Here is a 17328-nt window from a genome sequence, read left to right as displayed (position 1 = left end):
AGGAAGTTCTACATGTACTACGTCATTATTTTAGTGGGTTACAAAACAAAATCATAAACCTGCCAGAATTACTGAAACATCTCCAATTTCTGAATGTTTACTGTATTTTATTTTCATATTATATTTATTTCACCTTGCTTAATGCTCCTACGTCTTATCAGTACTTACTACATATTAAGACACACTGATAACTTAAAAATGCCAATTCATAGTAAGCCTTAGGACAGCATCTTCTTGAGATGGCTTTGAAGAAACAAAACCTGTATCCCAACACTGAAACAAAGCATATTCTTTTAACAGTAACAAAAAGAAAGAAAAGAAGGGCAGTTGGATCTGAGTATTTATATTACCGCGTAAGTTACTGTTCTTAAAAATGCAACTTTATTGTTTCTAAGTGAAGATAAAGCAAAAAGATAAGTTACTCTGGTTACTACCATGTACCTTGGTTCTCATCTACAACAAATCATTACCTCTTCCTCAATAGCAAACAACTTGACAATGTTTTTATGATTCAGTTTCGTCAACACTTCAAACTCTCGCATCTGAACATCCACGGGGCGAAGGAAACTTATACTGTTAAATACTTTGACAGCATACAAATCCCCAGTTTTCTGTTAAAAACAAAACAAACAACCAACGATTAATCAACCAGAAGCCTAAGACTGTGAATATGCACATATCCATTATCCAAGCATTTTGAGATCTTTCGTTGTTTGAGCTAAACCAGATTAGAAATACCTCAAAACAGTATTTTGTTTTAAGATGAAAGTTAAGATTCTCCTAAAAAAAAATTATGTATTGATTTAGTTTAACGTGGGCTAGAAGTAAACAGACTGGAAAAATGGAAACCCAGATTTAACCCCACAGATCTAAGTGCTTTTAAATAAAGAACGGTTAGCATAAGAAAGGCTACACATTGAAGAATGAACAGTGAACTCCACTGAAAAATAACTTGTCAGCAAGATGTCAACCACTTGCACAAACCAAGAAGTGGTGGGCACATCCTGCAGTTAAGAGTGTTTCCTACAGTTAGAAGACAACTTTTTCTTTAGTGCTTTGCTTATATTGACCAACTAACATTGTGCATTACCACAGAAGGCAGTGTCAAGCACTACATACCACTCAGGCAAAACCCAGAAGAGATTCAAACCCACCCAGCAAGCAAGTCTTGGGCATGGTCAGGGGCACAGTAACAGACTGAAGCTCTCAGGTGGAATTAAGCCCTAACACGCTCACGCACCCACAGCACCAGCTTAATGTGCGGCTCCTGGGGCAAAGCAGCTCCCTGCACACACTCTGAGAACAAGCTTACACTGACAACCTCATCTGTGACAGATTCAAGACTAAAGCCTTCCTGTGCTTAACCTAGGTAAGTTGTACAGCACGTTTACATGAGCTGCTGGTGCCTCAGTAAAGGTTTTCTGCTGTTGACGCAAAGCTGCAAGTCGTGTTCTCAGAACAGTGAGAGTGATGAGAGGTACAACCACAAAACCATAAGCTTTACAGGGGAACCACCGTGCTGAAATTCACTCATCCAAAAAAGTACATAAACTGCTAAAATATTGCTCAGTGTTGCTTCACATAGATGGGGGACTGTAGCAAGTTGTAGCTTATATATAATTTTATAGTCATTTGACGGTGCTATTACTATGTAAGTGAACGCTACTTTCATAACTAGGCTTTTCTTCCTTTGGGGAGACATACCACAGAATACATTGGAAAGGAATGACATACAGAAAGAAGGCCATTTTAATTCCTTGGGTTCCAGTATACACAGCAGTACATCATTTATATGGCAAAACTGCTCAAAGGTACAGCGTACTGATTACTCAAGGCACGTCACCCCAAAAGACAGTGTCCAACATATGTTGGAAGCATTAATGTAAGGATGACTATTACAGCATCATCTGATTAAGATCAGATGAGAATACATTACGGATATTGTACTGATGGTACGAGATCAGAAAAAAAAATATGGAAAGAGAATTAAAAAAGACAAACATAAACTCATGTAGTAGAAACTGACAAGACCTGTACACCTATTTAAATTCCTAGGCATACAATTGAAGAGTGGAAGGATTAATTTTAACCATTAGTATTTTACAAAGATATATGAATGCAAATATGTAATACAAAGATATATATAATATCATAAACAAATCCTCAGAAGTAACTGCATAGAACTCTAATTCAGTGGAGAAATAGGCAAAAAACTTAAGAACTACACACAAAAAAGTTACAAAAATGCATTTGCTCTACGCCTAAACGTTTAACAGCTTTTCATCAGTTCCATAACACTACCCACATAGGATAAAAACTTCAACTTTATGTTTCATTTCTATTAGTAACTCTTCACAAACCTTATGTCGTCCCCGGAAAACATTTGCAGTAGCTCCTTGTCCTAGAATGTCAGACAACAGCCAGAGGTAATTCGAGGTGCTCTGCATCTTTGCTTTCTTATTAGACAGCTTTGGTTTTGACCTTAAAAACAAGAAGGTAAAATACACCAAAATATTTTAGTAAAACGCACATTAGGGATTTTATAATGACAAGAAAAAACAAGAGCAACCCAGTAACAGAAGTCAAAAGCCCATGCACAGCTCCAAAAACATGCAAAGACAATTTAAAAGAACCAGGCAGAAAAATAAGAGGTGAGACACAAAACCGAAACCAAACTCAACACAACCACAGATCAAAACAAACGCTTATGAACAATCCTACCCAACCACTGTTTGAAAGATCAGCTGCAACAGCAAAAACCATACCATCGTCGCGCTACTGTAAATATGTTTTTAAATGACACAGTAATGGAAACTACAGGAAAGAGTCAAAATGATGCACCAAGATCAGCAGAACAGGCCATTATTCAGTCTGTGTATGGGAACTGCTGAGTCACGGCCTGAACCACTGATTGATCACCTGGGGAAAAGACCCGGTCAGCCCTGGGTGCACAGGTGAAGGCAATTCAGCTGTGGGACTGGAAGGGGTGGAGCCTGGCTGCACCTCTCTTAGACCCCATTTAAGGGCTGAGTGCCCCTAGGAAATTTTCTATTTCTGGAAATCTCTCTTTGGTGAAGCTTTCCTCTGTGAACCTAGAATCTCCTAATATGGGTGAGCAATCTTCTTCTCCTCTTCCTTTTATAACACCTTTCCATCGTGCCAGTCCTTCCACCATCACACCTTTGTTGTAATGCCTTTCCCATCGTACTGATCTGTCCAACTGCTACAGTATGTAACACCAAAGAACGCACAAGACAAGAAGGGAAGGCAGATAAAGGCATGTTTTAGACCTACTTGGTCCTAGGAGTAACTAGATAATGGAAGATGGGGCCTTGTGCTTGAGTACAGCTACGGAGAAACTGCACTAGCTACTTACAATAAGCTCTTTTGAGATGAGCTAGGTAAGAGTCACAATTAACACAAGCATTTTCAGCTCTTTGCTGAACCACTGATTACTGCTGGGAGAAATCAGAGGACGCTGCTTTCATTTCTGAAATTTCACATTTGGTACCCCATGTCATTTTTAAATACCATCAGGCTTCCCCACCCTCCATCGACTACAAGGTGTCAGATATATAAGTTTTCACAGATTCAAAAGAAAGAAAAAAACTTTGATTAAATAAAAATGTTTAATAGAACAGGAGCACAAGCCTCCCCCCCTTGCCAAGCCAGCAGGAGCTGCGGTTGAACACCTTTACCTTTCTGGTTTAATCAAAGCGTTAACTTTGCCATTAAATTGAGCAAAAAGATGGAAGATTAAAGAGGCAGCTTCCCAGAGCTAAAGAATCCTAGCAGCAGGACACAGACCAGCGCAGGGGCAGATCCCTCAGTAGCAGCCTCTCTGCACTGCCTGTATCAGAGCATCCCAATGGCAATGACTGAAGCCTGACTGAAGCCAGTCAGCAAGCAACAGCATGCTGAGGTGCCCATCTTGCCCCTGCTTTGGGCCACACTCCTGGTGTGCACAGAGACAGAAGTGTTCTCTGGCTTTAGCACATCTCTCCATATGCAACAACTGCTGATCTTATGGTTTTATTTAGCTATTGGCTCACGTAAGGCATGGAGCTTCTGGTAAAGCAGTCCCGAAACATCAAAGTAATAGCGCACAGAATGCAACCGTACAATGCAAAGACATGCTATTACTCCACACTAAGCCCAGAATCATTCAGCAACAGCATTTCTAAACCTAGTTCTTTATGCCCAGAGAAGTACAGAAAGCCCTTCTCTCAAATCTTAACAGGAATATCCTGAATTTGCCCCAAAAAACCCACCTCTATACACACACCGAACCTTAAAATTCTGTTAATTCTGCTAAGACAATCTCCAGTTCTGAGTACCAACTTCTTCCACAGGGAACTCCTGTAGATGAATCCAATCAACACTGAGTTTCTTCAGTGATATCTACTCAAATACTAGAAATGTTAGTGGCCTATTAGGGATGGAGTCATCACGCTGCCCAAAGCAAGAGATGAGGCAGCTTACACACGAGGCTGGCCCTCTCCCTTTATCCTCTTACTTTCTAAATAAATTTGTATTGAGGTCACTGAGTGAAAACACAACAAAAGAACAAGTCTGTGACAGGTGAGCTTGAATACAATTCAGTGGATTTAGAGAAAAAACATAAGTCTAATGGATTCTCAATGTCTGTCTTTTTAACTTATGGAACTAAAGATATAATTACAGCAGCATTAGCTCCAGGTACCCACCAGTGTCAGTGCTGCACTAGTATGCTTCTTGTCATAACAGTATGCTTATAAATAAGAACAAAGTCCATGCTCGCTTAGCACAGTCTTCTCTTTAAGGACATAAAGCCCCATGCAGTTTTGATCAGTCTTCAAGTTATAGGAAAACAGATTTAAATACAACGTGCTAGATCTCCGCTGATCTGATGCTTTTCATTTCTCAGACTGACTCAGCACAGATCTTCTCTAAAGACACACTATTATTAAGTTTCCTTTTCACATCTTCCGTTACCTTCCCGGGTCACTGAGCTTCACGTTCACAAAACGCATGCATGCCTACCTGCAGGACTAGTCCTGTTACCAGATTCAACACCAAAGGTTCTATTTCTTCAAATCTCATGGTCACTATGACTAAACCTCGCACAAGATGAGTCAGAAGTTTCACACGTGGGCCTTAAAGTCCCCTACTAAGCCCTGATTTATTCTCCCCGTGACTTGTTAGCAGGCTGCGGGGTCGAGGGCCGCTTTGTGGTGCCTTGAATACTCTTCAGTGTTTGGCTACTGCCTCTTTACTTGTCAACAGTGGGGCCGCAGCAGAAAGAGCTGCGCTGCTGATATGATTTTGAAAGCTCCCGGCGCTCTGAAGCGGGAGGAGCGCTGCAGCTGAACTAACGCGGAGTTCGCTGCTCGGCCCGCGGGATGGCTGAGCGAGCAGCAGCTCCGCCGGCAGCTGGGCACGGAGCTGAGCGGGCCGGGAAGGGCAGGCGGCACCCAAGGTCCCACACGCCCCCAAGGCTGCCGGGCAAGGCGCTGAGGTTCCTCACACCCTGTAAACGCGCCAGCGTTCGGCCCAGTACCCCCTCTGTTATCTCTCAGGAAGGAAGTTTCCTCCCCTCAAGTTCCCGCTTCTCCTCGCCGCCTCCCGCCCGTCGCTCGGGGCTCCCCAGCCGCGCAGCCCGCACCGGCCCGGCGCTCAGCGCACGGAGCAGCGCGCGGCGCGGGGGCTGGAGGCGGCGGCGGCGGCGGCGGCCTCGGCGCGGCTCCTGGGCGGCCCCACCCGCAGGAAGAGCCTCCGCAGCGGGGCAGCCCTCCCGCGCTGACAGCTGATGACTGCCGGCGCCGTTAGTTCCCGAGCCACTCGGACGGGCGGCACCGGGGCCGCAGCCGCCTAGGCCGCAAGCCTCGCCCCAGACAGGGCCGCTCCGCGGGCGCCCCGCTCCGCCGTGCCCGCCGCGCCCCTCGAGGCTCCGCAGCTCCCGGGAAGGCCCCGCCGCCTCCGCCCCGGCGAACCGAAGCCTTTTCTCCCGAGCGCCGGCGGCCCGGGATAGCGGCTCCCTCTGGGCCGCGGCCGCCCACCTGCGCGGCCCGCCCTCTTCTCTCCCCGACCCGCCCTGCCCACCGGCCCCGGCCCCACGCACCCAGCGCCGCTCGCCAGCCTGCCCACCGGCCGCTTCCGGCTTCCTGGAGCCGCGCTGGGGAGAAGGGGCGGGCCGCGCCGCTGCGTGACTGGAGGAGGCACCGCCTCGGCCCCCGCCGCCGGACGGCCCGTGTCCGCCGGGCGGCCTGAGGAGGAGGGGCTGCGGAAACACCTCGGCGGGGTAAAACGTGTCCTCACCTCGTGTAAAGTTCAGCCTCGCACTTCAGGAGCATCACAGGTCTTCGTGTTTTTCATAGTTTCATTGCCGCCCTTATTTTCTTGAGCGACTCGCTCAAAGGAGATAGTCATCTTCTGCTTACAGGCTACGTTTCCTGTTATTATCTTAACTTGGGCGTTATGACTCTGAAATTCCGCTGGTTCTGTTGTTACAGGCACTAAGCATGTTCCAAAATACCGCTCAGTGAAACTGATAGATCAAGTCAGTGAGAACTGAGAGCAGTAAAATCTCCTCAGAACCTGCTCAGCTCCTTGGGATCCTCTGGACAACCCAGCAATGAGACAATAAGAGGGGAGAGTGGAAACCAACTGCTGTAGATGTGTGCCAGGAACACAACAACGACGATTGGATTATTTGACTTCTAAGAATTCAAGTGAAGGATTGCAGATTACCTCAGAGAAACCTTACAAAGAACAAAACCATTAACTTTACCGGTGCATCATCTGAGAACAGTAATGCTGGAAATATCTAAGTTAAACACTGTTTTTCTTGTATCATTAAAGAATTAGAGTCTGACAGCCCTGGTCCTCCTCTCAGCATTCCCTCAGCCAAACAAGAGGAGAGCTGATGGCCCTTCTGACTCAGACACGCCTGCCCCTCCATTCTCCAGAAAAGAAGAAAGGACTGCCTCTTGGAAACTGGCCACCGCTTTTTGTTTCTCATGGGCTGGTTCACTTGGCCACGTTTCCTCTCCAGTACATTGTTCTGCAAGGCCCATCAGCTCCCATGACCCTGAGAACATGAGGCAGCTCCTTCCTACGTTGCCCCAGACACGTGAAGCATTTCATCTCCAAAACCAAGGCCCCAGAAGAGGACCAGCAGGACTCCAAGGAAGGAACTAAGGAAATGCAGTCCACTTGCATGGGCTGGACTGGTAGCAGACCACACTGGGGATTCTTCTTGACAAAACCACTCCAGAATTCATGCAAAAATACTCATGCTGCTTTTATGTGATTCCCACATGACTCCCAGCTCATCAGTTACACGGAGCCCAAAGGGCAGGTAGAGTATCAAGCACAACTCAGGAAATGAAACCCGGAACACCCCTGGGAGCTACTGGAGACAGTAAACAACCAGGATGGTTTCACACTGATGGCTTACTAAGCTCCATCTCTACGTTCCCCTCCTGAAAAGAAGGAGAAAATGCGATGAAAAAAGGTTCATGAGTTAAGATAAGGATAGGAAGTTCAGTTACTCACTCACTACCTTCTGCCTCAGCCACAAGATGGATCCAAAAGGTGGGAAGAGTCTGGTAAGCATGTACAATGCCCCAGCAGCAACCCCTGATCTGAATGCAATTGTCCTTCAAGCGTCCTCAGGGAAAAGGGTCTCAGGTGCCTGCTCCATCTCAGAGACGTATGTGTGACTGATTCTCAGTCAGAGCTGGGGCAGGCAGAGAAGTGCTAACTGCCTGCATAGGAAGAGAGCATGAGTAAGCCTTCCAAAATGGGTTCCCTTTGTCTGTACCAGCTAGGTGCAAAGAACTTTTCATTTCTCAGACTGACTCAGCACAGATCTTCTCTAAAGACACAGTATTTCAGTATTTCAGCTAAGTGCAAAGAACTAGGTACAAAGAGCCTGGATTTTTGTAGTTTGGCACTTTCCCACAGCATTCTCCTACAGAAACTGGCTGCTTATGGCTTGGACAGCTGAACAGTTCAGCAGGTGAAGAACTGGCTGAATGTTGGGATCAGAGTGTCATAGTGAATGGATTGTAGAGACATATGGAATGAAATGCAGCTGTAGGAAGCTGTGCTAGCTGGAAGGCAAAAGCTTCCAGGTTTTGCTCATCACAGTATTAACCACACTTTTCTTTCTGGAATTGACACTTCCTCTGCTCCAGCATCATCTCATCATCACCAACTTTGTCTCTTCACCTCTACCTGGGGAAGGGCAGGAACAGAAAATGTTGTGTGTTAGTTTTACAGTAGTCTGAGCCACAGAAGTCTTTGGAACAAACGTTATGGCAACTGGACTGAGCTGCAGAGATTTAAAAACTTCCATGGAAAACAAATAGCAAACAGGACGGGCATAAAGGCAGAAACAGGATTGTTTTTTAATTCACATTTGATTATTAGTCAGCAACATATCTAAAGCTAGTGAAAGAAATCCCAGAGGCGACCCACAGAATGTTCTCAGGAAAGCTGCATTTAAATGACTTATGCTTGGAGATGGAAGGCTTAAAACGCCAAGGGAGAAAACAACTGATAACTGACCCAGGGATCCTCTAGCAGTGGAGGTGATGCTGTGCAGTTGCAGGCAGCTGGGCAGCAGTTGGCTGAACATACATGTATGATCCAGTGTTTTTTGTAACTCTTACGTTCCTTAAAGGATGCTAACATTGTTAGAAAAGGAAGTTGTTATGGAGAGAGTACAAAGCAGGATCTGCCTCAAAGGGAAAGCTGGTGATTATCTGTTCAAAACAGTCTGAAATTTCTTCCCAGGCTCCTTTTCTCTCTCCCTGCAATGGCATGCCTCTCTTCTGTGTTCCACCAGTTGGAAGCTACCAGCAGGAGGTTTCCAGCATACATTTTCCTTGTTTTGTAACACTTCCTATCTCTCCATGGGCAGAGTTGTGTCCTAGGCACCAGCATTTGACCTCCATGTTGAAGAAACTAGAGAAAGTTCTAGACTCTCTGCTAAGGCTTTCACGACTCTCTGTACAGCAGAACTGAATACACCAGTGATGGCAATGCTTGTCAATCCTTGGTGTGACCGGATTGCTGATTGGAAAATTTTGTCTGGTGTTCAAAAGGTCTGCAGCTGTTAAAGTGATGAGAGCAGAGTGCGTTCCACGATGAGCATGAGAGGAAGAGTCACACCTGTAGTCAAGCATGTACTGCTATTCTGAAGGACCCTTGGGAAAAATAGCTCTGCCATAACCTGCCTGCTGGTCACTAGAGATCCCACGAGGACTGGAGGTTAACTTATGCCTTCCACCGATGTGGATACCCGAGTAGGACCTGTTAATAGTAGAGGAACTGCTGAAGCTGTTCTCCAGTGTCTTTTTGATTTTTTAGCTGGAAAGGCCCAGGCAAAGGTGATATTTGCTTCTGTGGGGACATCTGTTCCTGTTCCTGGCTGTTAGCCTGTTTGATGTGAAACTGGAAGTGATATAATGTTCGCAGGAGTTCCGTCCTCTGGCATCCTGTGGATCTTGGCTGACAGAGAGCAACATCCTGGGGCTTCTTCCTGGAGAATGCTGCCTGCCCATTCTGCACGTAGATCCCATTTGTGTGCTCTCTCTATGATGTAGCTTTTCTCTTTTTAAAGTGGGGCAGCGGAAGAAAGGAAGTAAAGAAGCAGGACTAGGTGAAATGCCCTTTGGAAGTGGCTCTGGCTCAGGAAAGGGCAAGTTAGAGCCTTAGCCTTGTGGACAAAGCTTTTACTGCCAGCCTTCATCTCCCACAGTGTTTTGTCTTGCCTCTCCTGCATATTCCTTTGAAGCTTTTGAGCTATTTTGTTGTTATAGTCAAATTGTTTTTTGCATTTGATTTAAATACTTAAGGAGGCACAGCAACTAAATCAGAGTAAGCACATCTATGAAGCAGTCAGCTTCACCTGGAACTACCTTTCTTTGTTCTCCATCATTTAATCCATTTCCACTTCTGTAGTTTTGCAGAGAAGGAAGAGAAACAATTCCATGATGTACGACAGCTCTTATTAGCTCTGCCTTTTTTCCAACATACCACCATAGAAGTCATTCAAATTGATTTATCAGAAGTACAAGTTGATGCTCCCAGGAAAACTTTAGTCCAAAAGTATTTATGTTAAGTAGTCCACAAATTACAGTCTTCCTCTTGTTAAGAAGCCTCTAAGAGATGTCAGTGGTACAGAGGCTAGTGTTGACAGTCAATGACGTTACTAGGTCAAAAAAAATACATAGAGAATTGTTCTGGAGCCTGCTATCTCCTACTTTTCTGAACTGCCTGGTATATAGTAAGTAACCAACACATTAAGCAAGAACAGAGGAAAAGAAGGTGGGAGGAAGAAGTCTTCTTACTAGAGCAATGGGCGCTGTCCTGCCACATGCCTGTGTAACGTGATCCGTCTGATCTACAGCAACCCACCTGGTCGCAAACAGGAAATATCAAATGTAATACTAATGCCAAACGTAATCTCCCACGGCAGCCTGTGGGCGCATACAGACACAGAACAAAATTGTATTTATTTTGTAAGATTAGCTTTCCACCGTGAATAGTCTCGTTACAGCATCAGACAAGTCAAGGATGAATGGAGAGGGTATATGGGCACATTGCCTCTCTGGGCAGCAACCAGTTGGTGAAGTGTCTTACCTCAACTGATGAGCCACTCTGTGAAAGGCAGTATCTCTCACCTCTCCTGGCATAGAATTCATTGCTGTTACTTCACACGTGGAAAAGGCCTTGCAAGCCTGAAAGGCTGACTGCCTTTAGTAACAACACCAGCTTGTGAATAAAATATTCTATCTCCAGAGTGCACTTTTTATCTTAAAGACTTGCAACCGTGTTTCCTTAATAATATTTTACTCTGCAGGGGGAAGTACTGCTGCATACAAAAGGAAGAGTTATTACCACAATGATGCTTATGCATTTTTAGTCTAGACAAGGCAGGTACACAGCAGTGGTACATCATACATTAAAAAGCCTCCTTAAAACACCACCACGCTCCACTCAAGGTTGCTGCTTGTGGTCCATCTCCTCATTTGCTTTCGATTTCAATTGGATAAAGAACCTGCTACCATAAAGCACGGAGAATTACAGATTTAGTTACATTGCAGCTCAAGGAAAATATTAAATCCTATGCAAGTATCCTAGCTCACTCCTCGCTCTGTTCCTTGAAAAATAGCTTTGAATGCTGTTGCCTCAAAGAATAAAAACCAGAAATGCAAAGAAACAAACTGACAAACAGATACATTTTGAAAATGTAACACAACTAAAACCTCTTCACGGACCACTGACCCCTCTGTCACTATGAAAATAGTGCCTCCTATTTATTCCAGGGAAACTGGAACAGATACCAAGAGCACACTAGCACTATTTGATAAAGCGAATTCTCAGCTACAAAATACTGTTCTTCAGCATAGTCACCAGCACTAGCTATGCATTTTTGCCTGCGATGAACAAGAGTCTACATGCTGTGCTCGTCGATATCAGCATGGTAGTTTGGAATGTGGCTTGTCTCACATTGCTGTCCCTGCTGCTGAAACACACTACTCATTGCCTCACTGTGCTCACATCCATGGTTTGGTTTCCACAAGTGTTCAACAAATGTCAATGAATGCCGTGGGTGCCATTTTTTCCACGTAGAGGAATTCAGTGACCTACTGTTGCTTCCTGTGCACTTTCATGTCACATGCCATTGTGTCAGCACCCCTCTGCTGCCATCTGTCACACAGCAACAACACATAGTGGATACGGGTGGGAAGGTTCAGCCTCTACTGCTGGACCACCAACATTCACCTCTGGCACTGTGGGCTAACACAACAAAACAGGAGGCGTTACTTTCGCAGCAGCCCTCATATTTGCATGAATGCAATTCTTTCTTTCTGCCAGCATCTTCCACATGGAGGACTAATACGACTTACTATCCCAGCATCAGTAAAATTGCTCAGTTCTATTTAAATGTAATAGCCCAAAACCTAAATGCTGTAGCTTTTAAAAATTGATCCAAAATGATTCAGACTTAATATTTCGCTGAATAAAATCTTATTTTTATTAAAAAAAAAAAAGATAGAAGCAGATGCTACTTTTAAATGAAATCATTTATTAAACCAATCTGTTTATAGGAGGTATATATATATATATTTTATCATTAAGACAACTTCAATGAAATGACTATCTACAAAAATGACTTTGATTGTTTTATTTTCATGTCACCATACATGAACAGATGAATTTTATGTCTTATGAAAACATTTTACTCAGTATCAAAAATGTACATATTTTAATAACCATTTCTATGGTCTGAAGGGAATTTTATATTTAATTTCAAAAAATAAGTGTCATTTTATTGCCATACATGTTACAGCATAAGCTTAAATCATCTTATACATAATAGAAGTGTTGTGTAGGGATACAGGCAATTTTACATGTTGTCACATACCTTCATGTTTGAGACACAGAAGTGGGGTATTTGCTTTTTTCTTTTTTTTTTTTATGCAAAGGCTGAAATATGTACTGATGTGAGCACAAAGCAATGTTTTTTAAGAACAAAACCAGTTTGAATGGCACAAGAGTTAGCATTTTTCATAAATTAACAACCAGAGTTCTTGATTATGGAAACAGATACATGAGATTCCAGTCCTTTCCTTAGGGTTTTGCTCTCTGGAAGAATACCTGTTAAGATATATTATTAAAACAAAAGAAGGAAGTATGAATTTAAGACATGGAATGGTTGAGGTGTAAGACAGTTTGTCACAGTTCACTTTCTTCTTTAACATAATGAACCAAGATTTTCAAGGATGTACCTTGTGCTATTTGATTAAATTCACACCCCCAAAAATGAAGTCTTCCTACACATTGACTCTAAATACAGTACATTTGTTTTCGTTATGTCAACTAATAAGCAACACAAGCCACAAGAATATTGAGCTACTGAAGAAATGGCAGAGTGCAAAGCATATGTGCAGTTCTACTGACATAGGGCTTTTGTTGCTATTGCTCCTTCTTTCCATGTAACTGTTCGTACAACTTGGAGATTCCCTATAGCTAAAAGCTTATCTATCAGTTGAGTCTGATGGTAGAGCATTCTGTATTTCAGTTTTACTTCAGGTCACCACCTTGACTGAATTATGCACCAATGTTCAAATGGAATTAAAAGTGATTTAATGAAACAAAATCTTTACCTTTAAGTAATTCTTAAAAACTTTAGCATCAGGCTGCTGAAGTGCTTGACAGAATTCCTGTAAGGAAGAATAACTACATGAAGCACAAGAGAACCTGAGATACGTTATATATGTATACTTCGTATATACAACTATTGATCTTAGTTTGTAGTTTCCTTAACGTTCAACCCAAGAAAAGCACGTTATGGTAAAAAGAATAAAAATAAAATAAAATGCACATTTTGGGGTGAGAAAACTGTATTTTCAAATCTAAGGCATCAAGTTCACCTCTAAGTGAACAGACAGAAGCAAGGCCACCTAGGAGGAGTGCAGTCAAGGAACTTTTAAACTTTCCACTTTTCTACCAACTTTTGGTGTCTTTGAGATGAACACACGGATATTTCAGACAAACCTAAGTGGTATTACACATACACAGAGTGACTCTGCATTACAGTACAACACTTCTGTCACTTTCAAAAAAACATTATAATCTTAGACTAGAAAACAGCACTGGGGCAAGTAACAGATAATATTTGATCACCATATGTATTTAATGCCACGTGAAAGTTCTACAGTTCAGGAGACGTTTGTAATCATTACAAAACTTAAAAAAGCAAGCCCAATTACTGCTGTTTCCAAATTAACTGCAATTAAAATTATAAATTGTCAGTGTAGAGCTAACAATCTCTTCATGGCAATGGTTACCATGTGGTTAGTAATGATAAATGTTGAGACAATGGTCAAGTGTGAAGCTTCACTTCTGAGAGCCCTTTTACACTGTCAGCTACTTCAAAATAAACAGAACAAAACCCCACTGGTTTTGGTGTTGTATATTATTTTGACAGCAGAGCTAGTGCTGTGGCTTAGCAATGAATACGGCCTTTATCTTCACTGTTCTCATACATTCAACATTCTTCACCTTTTACTTTTAAGTTGTTATAAGTATTCAACTCTGATGCTTCTGGCAGCCAAGTTAAAAATTGATTGCACCGGTTATGAAGACTTACTTGGATACACTCTTTTTTGCAAGATACTCTTGCAGCAACTTCACTCTTTATGCTAAATTAATTCTACTCTAATATGCAGTATCAGAACAATTTTTACTGGGGGACAGTAAAACAGTTTTGGCAGTATGCATTTTGTTCCCATTTAAGATTTCTGTGTGTTAACAGTTTTGCAAATGTTCATTTAGGAATTCCTACCTGAATTATCTCAGGAGCTACTTGCAAAGAAGGCAAATACTCTTGCTGAAGGTACTGAATGCACTCAGGACCCTAAAGAAAAGCAGCACACAATTTGTTCAAGTGTAGTTTTGTACATTTTTATGGCAAGTCATAGCCCTGTACTGTATGGTACACAAGAGTTTTAAAACAGATCTATACTTCTCCTATTTTTTTTGTTTAGATATGACTTCAACTCACATTTGAGAGAGAGAAATTAGCCAGCAAGTTGGTGCAAAGGTTGCAGTTACATGAACGTAGAAACTACTCGGTTTTCCATTAGAACTGAAATATGCTGTAGTGCTTTAGTCAGTAGCCAACAAAAAATTCATCCTTTTCCATAAATGTTTCTCAACCTAGTCTCTCAAAATCTGAAAAATAACCTTATTTTTTTTTCAGGAGGACTCTATCATACACCTTTAATTGCTTTTTCACATTAGCTGAAGTAGTACATTAAAAAGTAGACAATCAGTTAAACACAGTAGCAGTAAGGAGATCAGATTTCTCTCCCTTACTTAAGGAGTCAATATTTTGCAGTAAATTATCAAGAACTACTCAATTTTCTGTTTCTAACAAAGCACTATAGCCATCCTATTAAAATATATAGAAGTAGAATAGTAACGAATCTTAGAAAATATCTGATTTCTAGAAACAGATAAAAGCATTAGAAAGAAACCTGCAAGAGTTACTCCCTGCAAAGTGTTACAAAGCTTACCCTTTTGAGATGAATTGTCTTTAATGTCACTGCACATTCTGATAAAGCCTGTAATGTAATGCATAACGTTAGATTGTTCAATTAGTATACTGGTTAAGTATTTCCAACCAAAGATCCTAAAATAACTCCCAAAACAAGGGCTAGTTCATGCAATTGTTCCCCCCTTTTTCCTCATCCCATGCTAAGTCAGCATTTCCTTTCAGTTTTTTTGTTCCCCTCTTACCAAAGAAGCATCCGTCACAGCTAAACCCAAGACAAACCAAGGAACAGCTATCCGTGCGTGTTCGCTTTCACTGAATATTAGTTCGTGAGCAATGCAGATCAGCATCAAATACTCAAACCTGCAATTCCCAAGCTTGATTTTGTGCATAGGTGAACTATAGAATATAGCACCATAACATCTAAGAGCAAGCTATTGAGGTACCCCATTAAAAACCCTACGATATTTTCTTTCTAAGACAAGACAACCTTTGATACCAACGGGCCATTTCATTTTTCCTTTTTCCTATTGAACCTGCCACATGGAAATGATTGGAAGAACAGCAGCAACAACCAAAAGCCCAACGGTAATACATACCAATACTGTCTGGGCATCTGCTAAGTCAAACGTTTGCTTCAAAGGTGCTAAGAAACATGCAGGGACGATGTGCTTGTAGACAAAGTCTGCAAAACCTACTGGTCCATCTTTCCCTCCTGAAAAGAGAAATAACATTCCATGTTCTACCCATGTTTCAGAGTTAGTAGCAGCTGCAAGGGAATTATGGAAAGACAGTCTTACCCCAAAGCTCCACCAACTTAGAAAGAATAATAAAACAAGTCTTCTGTGCAATAGGATCTGGGTAATCCACTGCTCCTTGGATGACAGTGAACAACACCCGCTCCACATTCTCCGCACCTTAAACACATCAAAGTGAACCTGTCATTCGAACCCACAACGTAAGAGTTTCTGCAGTCTTGCACTACTGTTGGTAGAGTTAGTTAAAAACTCAGCAGCACCCAAGTAGCTCACTTCTAATACATTACAATATGTTTTTATCACGCATCACAAAAGGATCATAGAAGCTTGCTAATTTCTACTGGATTTCTTTAAAATGTCTTGGCCTACTGCAACTACCAAGATGCCTCTTTTAAGAAACCTCTTACTACTTCTTATCATCCTTTCCTTTCCCACAGAGATTACCAGCATTTTAGGATGCAGAGAGTAAGTCTGAGGTCTATCTTCCACACAAGTCACCCTGAAGATTCTCAAATCCTTGGCCATATTTGTGGAATACAGGCTAAGAGAATTATTCAAAAAAAATAAAATAAAAAAAACACAAAACTAGACTTTCGACTTTTAATTCCCGTTATAAAAAGTGCTGATCTGCATTCGGGAAAGCCTGGTAAATGTAGTGATGCTTTTTAGCATAGTTAAGATAAGGTGAGAGTTAAATAAATAAATAAATAACTAGATCACAGAAGTCACTGAAACAGGCTGCCCGGGGCTCCATCCCACCTGGCTTTGAACACCTCCAGGGATGGGGCATCCACAGCTTCTCTGGGCAGCTGTGCCAGCACCTCAGCACTCTCTGAGTAAAAAAAATCCCTCCTAATATCTAATCTAAATCTCCCTTCTTGTAGTTTAAAACTATTCCACCTTGCCCTATCACTATTAGCCCATGGAAATTTTTATAGAACAAACTAATATTAACATATTTAATATTACATGGCAGGAATTAGGTTAATGATTTTAGCAGACAAAACTTAAATGAGAGCAACCATGGTGACATCCTTTGAGGAACGGAACTACTCACCTTGATTAGCTATGACTTCACTCATTCCACTGCCAGTTACTGTCTGCAGAAAAGCAAAGTAACTCCTCCGTAACATTTGTTTTTCTAAAGCAGCAGACTGGTCGTTGTCTTCTGCTGGAAGAAGCAACACCTCAAAAATAGCATGAAGTAGTGGCATAAACATCTGTTGCAGAAAAGGTGAAACCTGTGTCTGCGGAGATTGAAAGAAGGTATGAGCTCAAGCAGTTACAGAAAACAACACTTGTAACAAGCCATGAAGTTTTAATTTCCAATTTCAACCTTTCAAGGTGAGCCTAATGAAGCTAGACTATTTAGTACAGTGCCATAAAGAGTTAAGCATTACACTTGAACATGGTAGTCGTCAAGTCTTGTTCCTGCATATTTTCTTTTTGTTTTAGATTTTCTTCACTTGACGCTCCTTTTAACCATTGTGAATTGCTTGTAGTGCAACTTGTGAA

The 17328-nt window shown here is 42.3% G+C and overlaps 2 protein-coding genes and 1 long non-coding RNA gene across 12 annotated transcripts in view; 1 reads left to right on the top strand and 2 right to left on the bottom strand.

Annotated features, from left to right (window-relative positions):
- The window catches only part of TBK1 (TANK binding kinase 1), a 26806-nt gene extending 20482 nt beyond the window's left edge, over positions 1-6324 (bottom strand). The window contains exons 1-4 of one of the 7 annotated variants that reach the window (XM_015281567.4): positions 5023-6137; positions 4272-4359; positions 2361-2481; positions 471-611 (exon numbers count right to left, since the gene is read on the bottom strand). In XM_015281567.4, coding sequence (XP_015137053.1) covers positions 471-611; positions 2361-2447 — 228 coding nt within the window. In that variant the 5' untranslated portion in view covers positions 2448-2481; positions 4272-4359; positions 5023-6137. Of the gene's footprint in view, positions 1-470; positions 612-2360; positions 2482-4271; positions 4360-5022; positions 6138-6297 lie in introns of those variants that run through there. The other 6 variants (XM_046938110.1, XM_046938096.1, XM_046938105.1 and 3 more) reach the window with 6 other exon arrangements.
- LOC124417168 lies at positions 6187-17002 on the top strand. The gene is made up of 2 exons (XR_006931356.1): positions 6187-6337; positions 6492-17002. It is a non-coding gene; the product is annotated as an uncharacterized LOC124417168 (long non-coding RNA).
- Positions 12063-17328, bottom strand: part of XPOT (exportin for tRNA) — a 25780-nt gene continuing 20514 nt past the window's right edge. For all 4 annotated transcript variants that reach the window (XM_015281535.4, XM_040695621.2, NM_001199606.3 and 1 more), the window contains 7 exons: positions 16871-17060; positions 15856-15972; positions 15655-15770; positions 15078-15125; positions 14345-14416; positions 13164-13220; positions 12063-12654 (listed from right to left, as the gene is read on the bottom strand). In XM_015281535.4, coding sequence (XP_015137021.1) covers positions 12628-12654; positions 13164-13220; positions 14345-14416; positions 15078-15125; positions 15655-15770; positions 15856-15972; positions 16871-17060 — 627 coding nt within the window. In that variant the 3' untranslated portion in view covers positions 12063-12627. The remainder of the gene's footprint in view (positions 12655-13163; positions 13221-14344; positions 14417-15077; positions 15126-15654; positions 15771-15855; positions 15973-16870; positions 17061-17328) is intronic.

The sequence above is a fragment of the Gallus gallus genome, chromosome 1 (genome assembly GCF_016699485.2).
Source record: "Gallus gallus isolate bGalGal1 chromosome 1, bGalGal1.mat.broiler.GRCg7b, whole genome shotgun sequence".
Taxonomy (NCBI): Eukaryota; Metazoa; Chordata; class Aves; order Galliformes; family Phasianidae; genus Gallus; species Gallus gallus.
The sequence above is the reverse complement of the archived record's forward strand: the minus strand, read 5'-3'. Positions and strand labels throughout refer to the sequence as shown.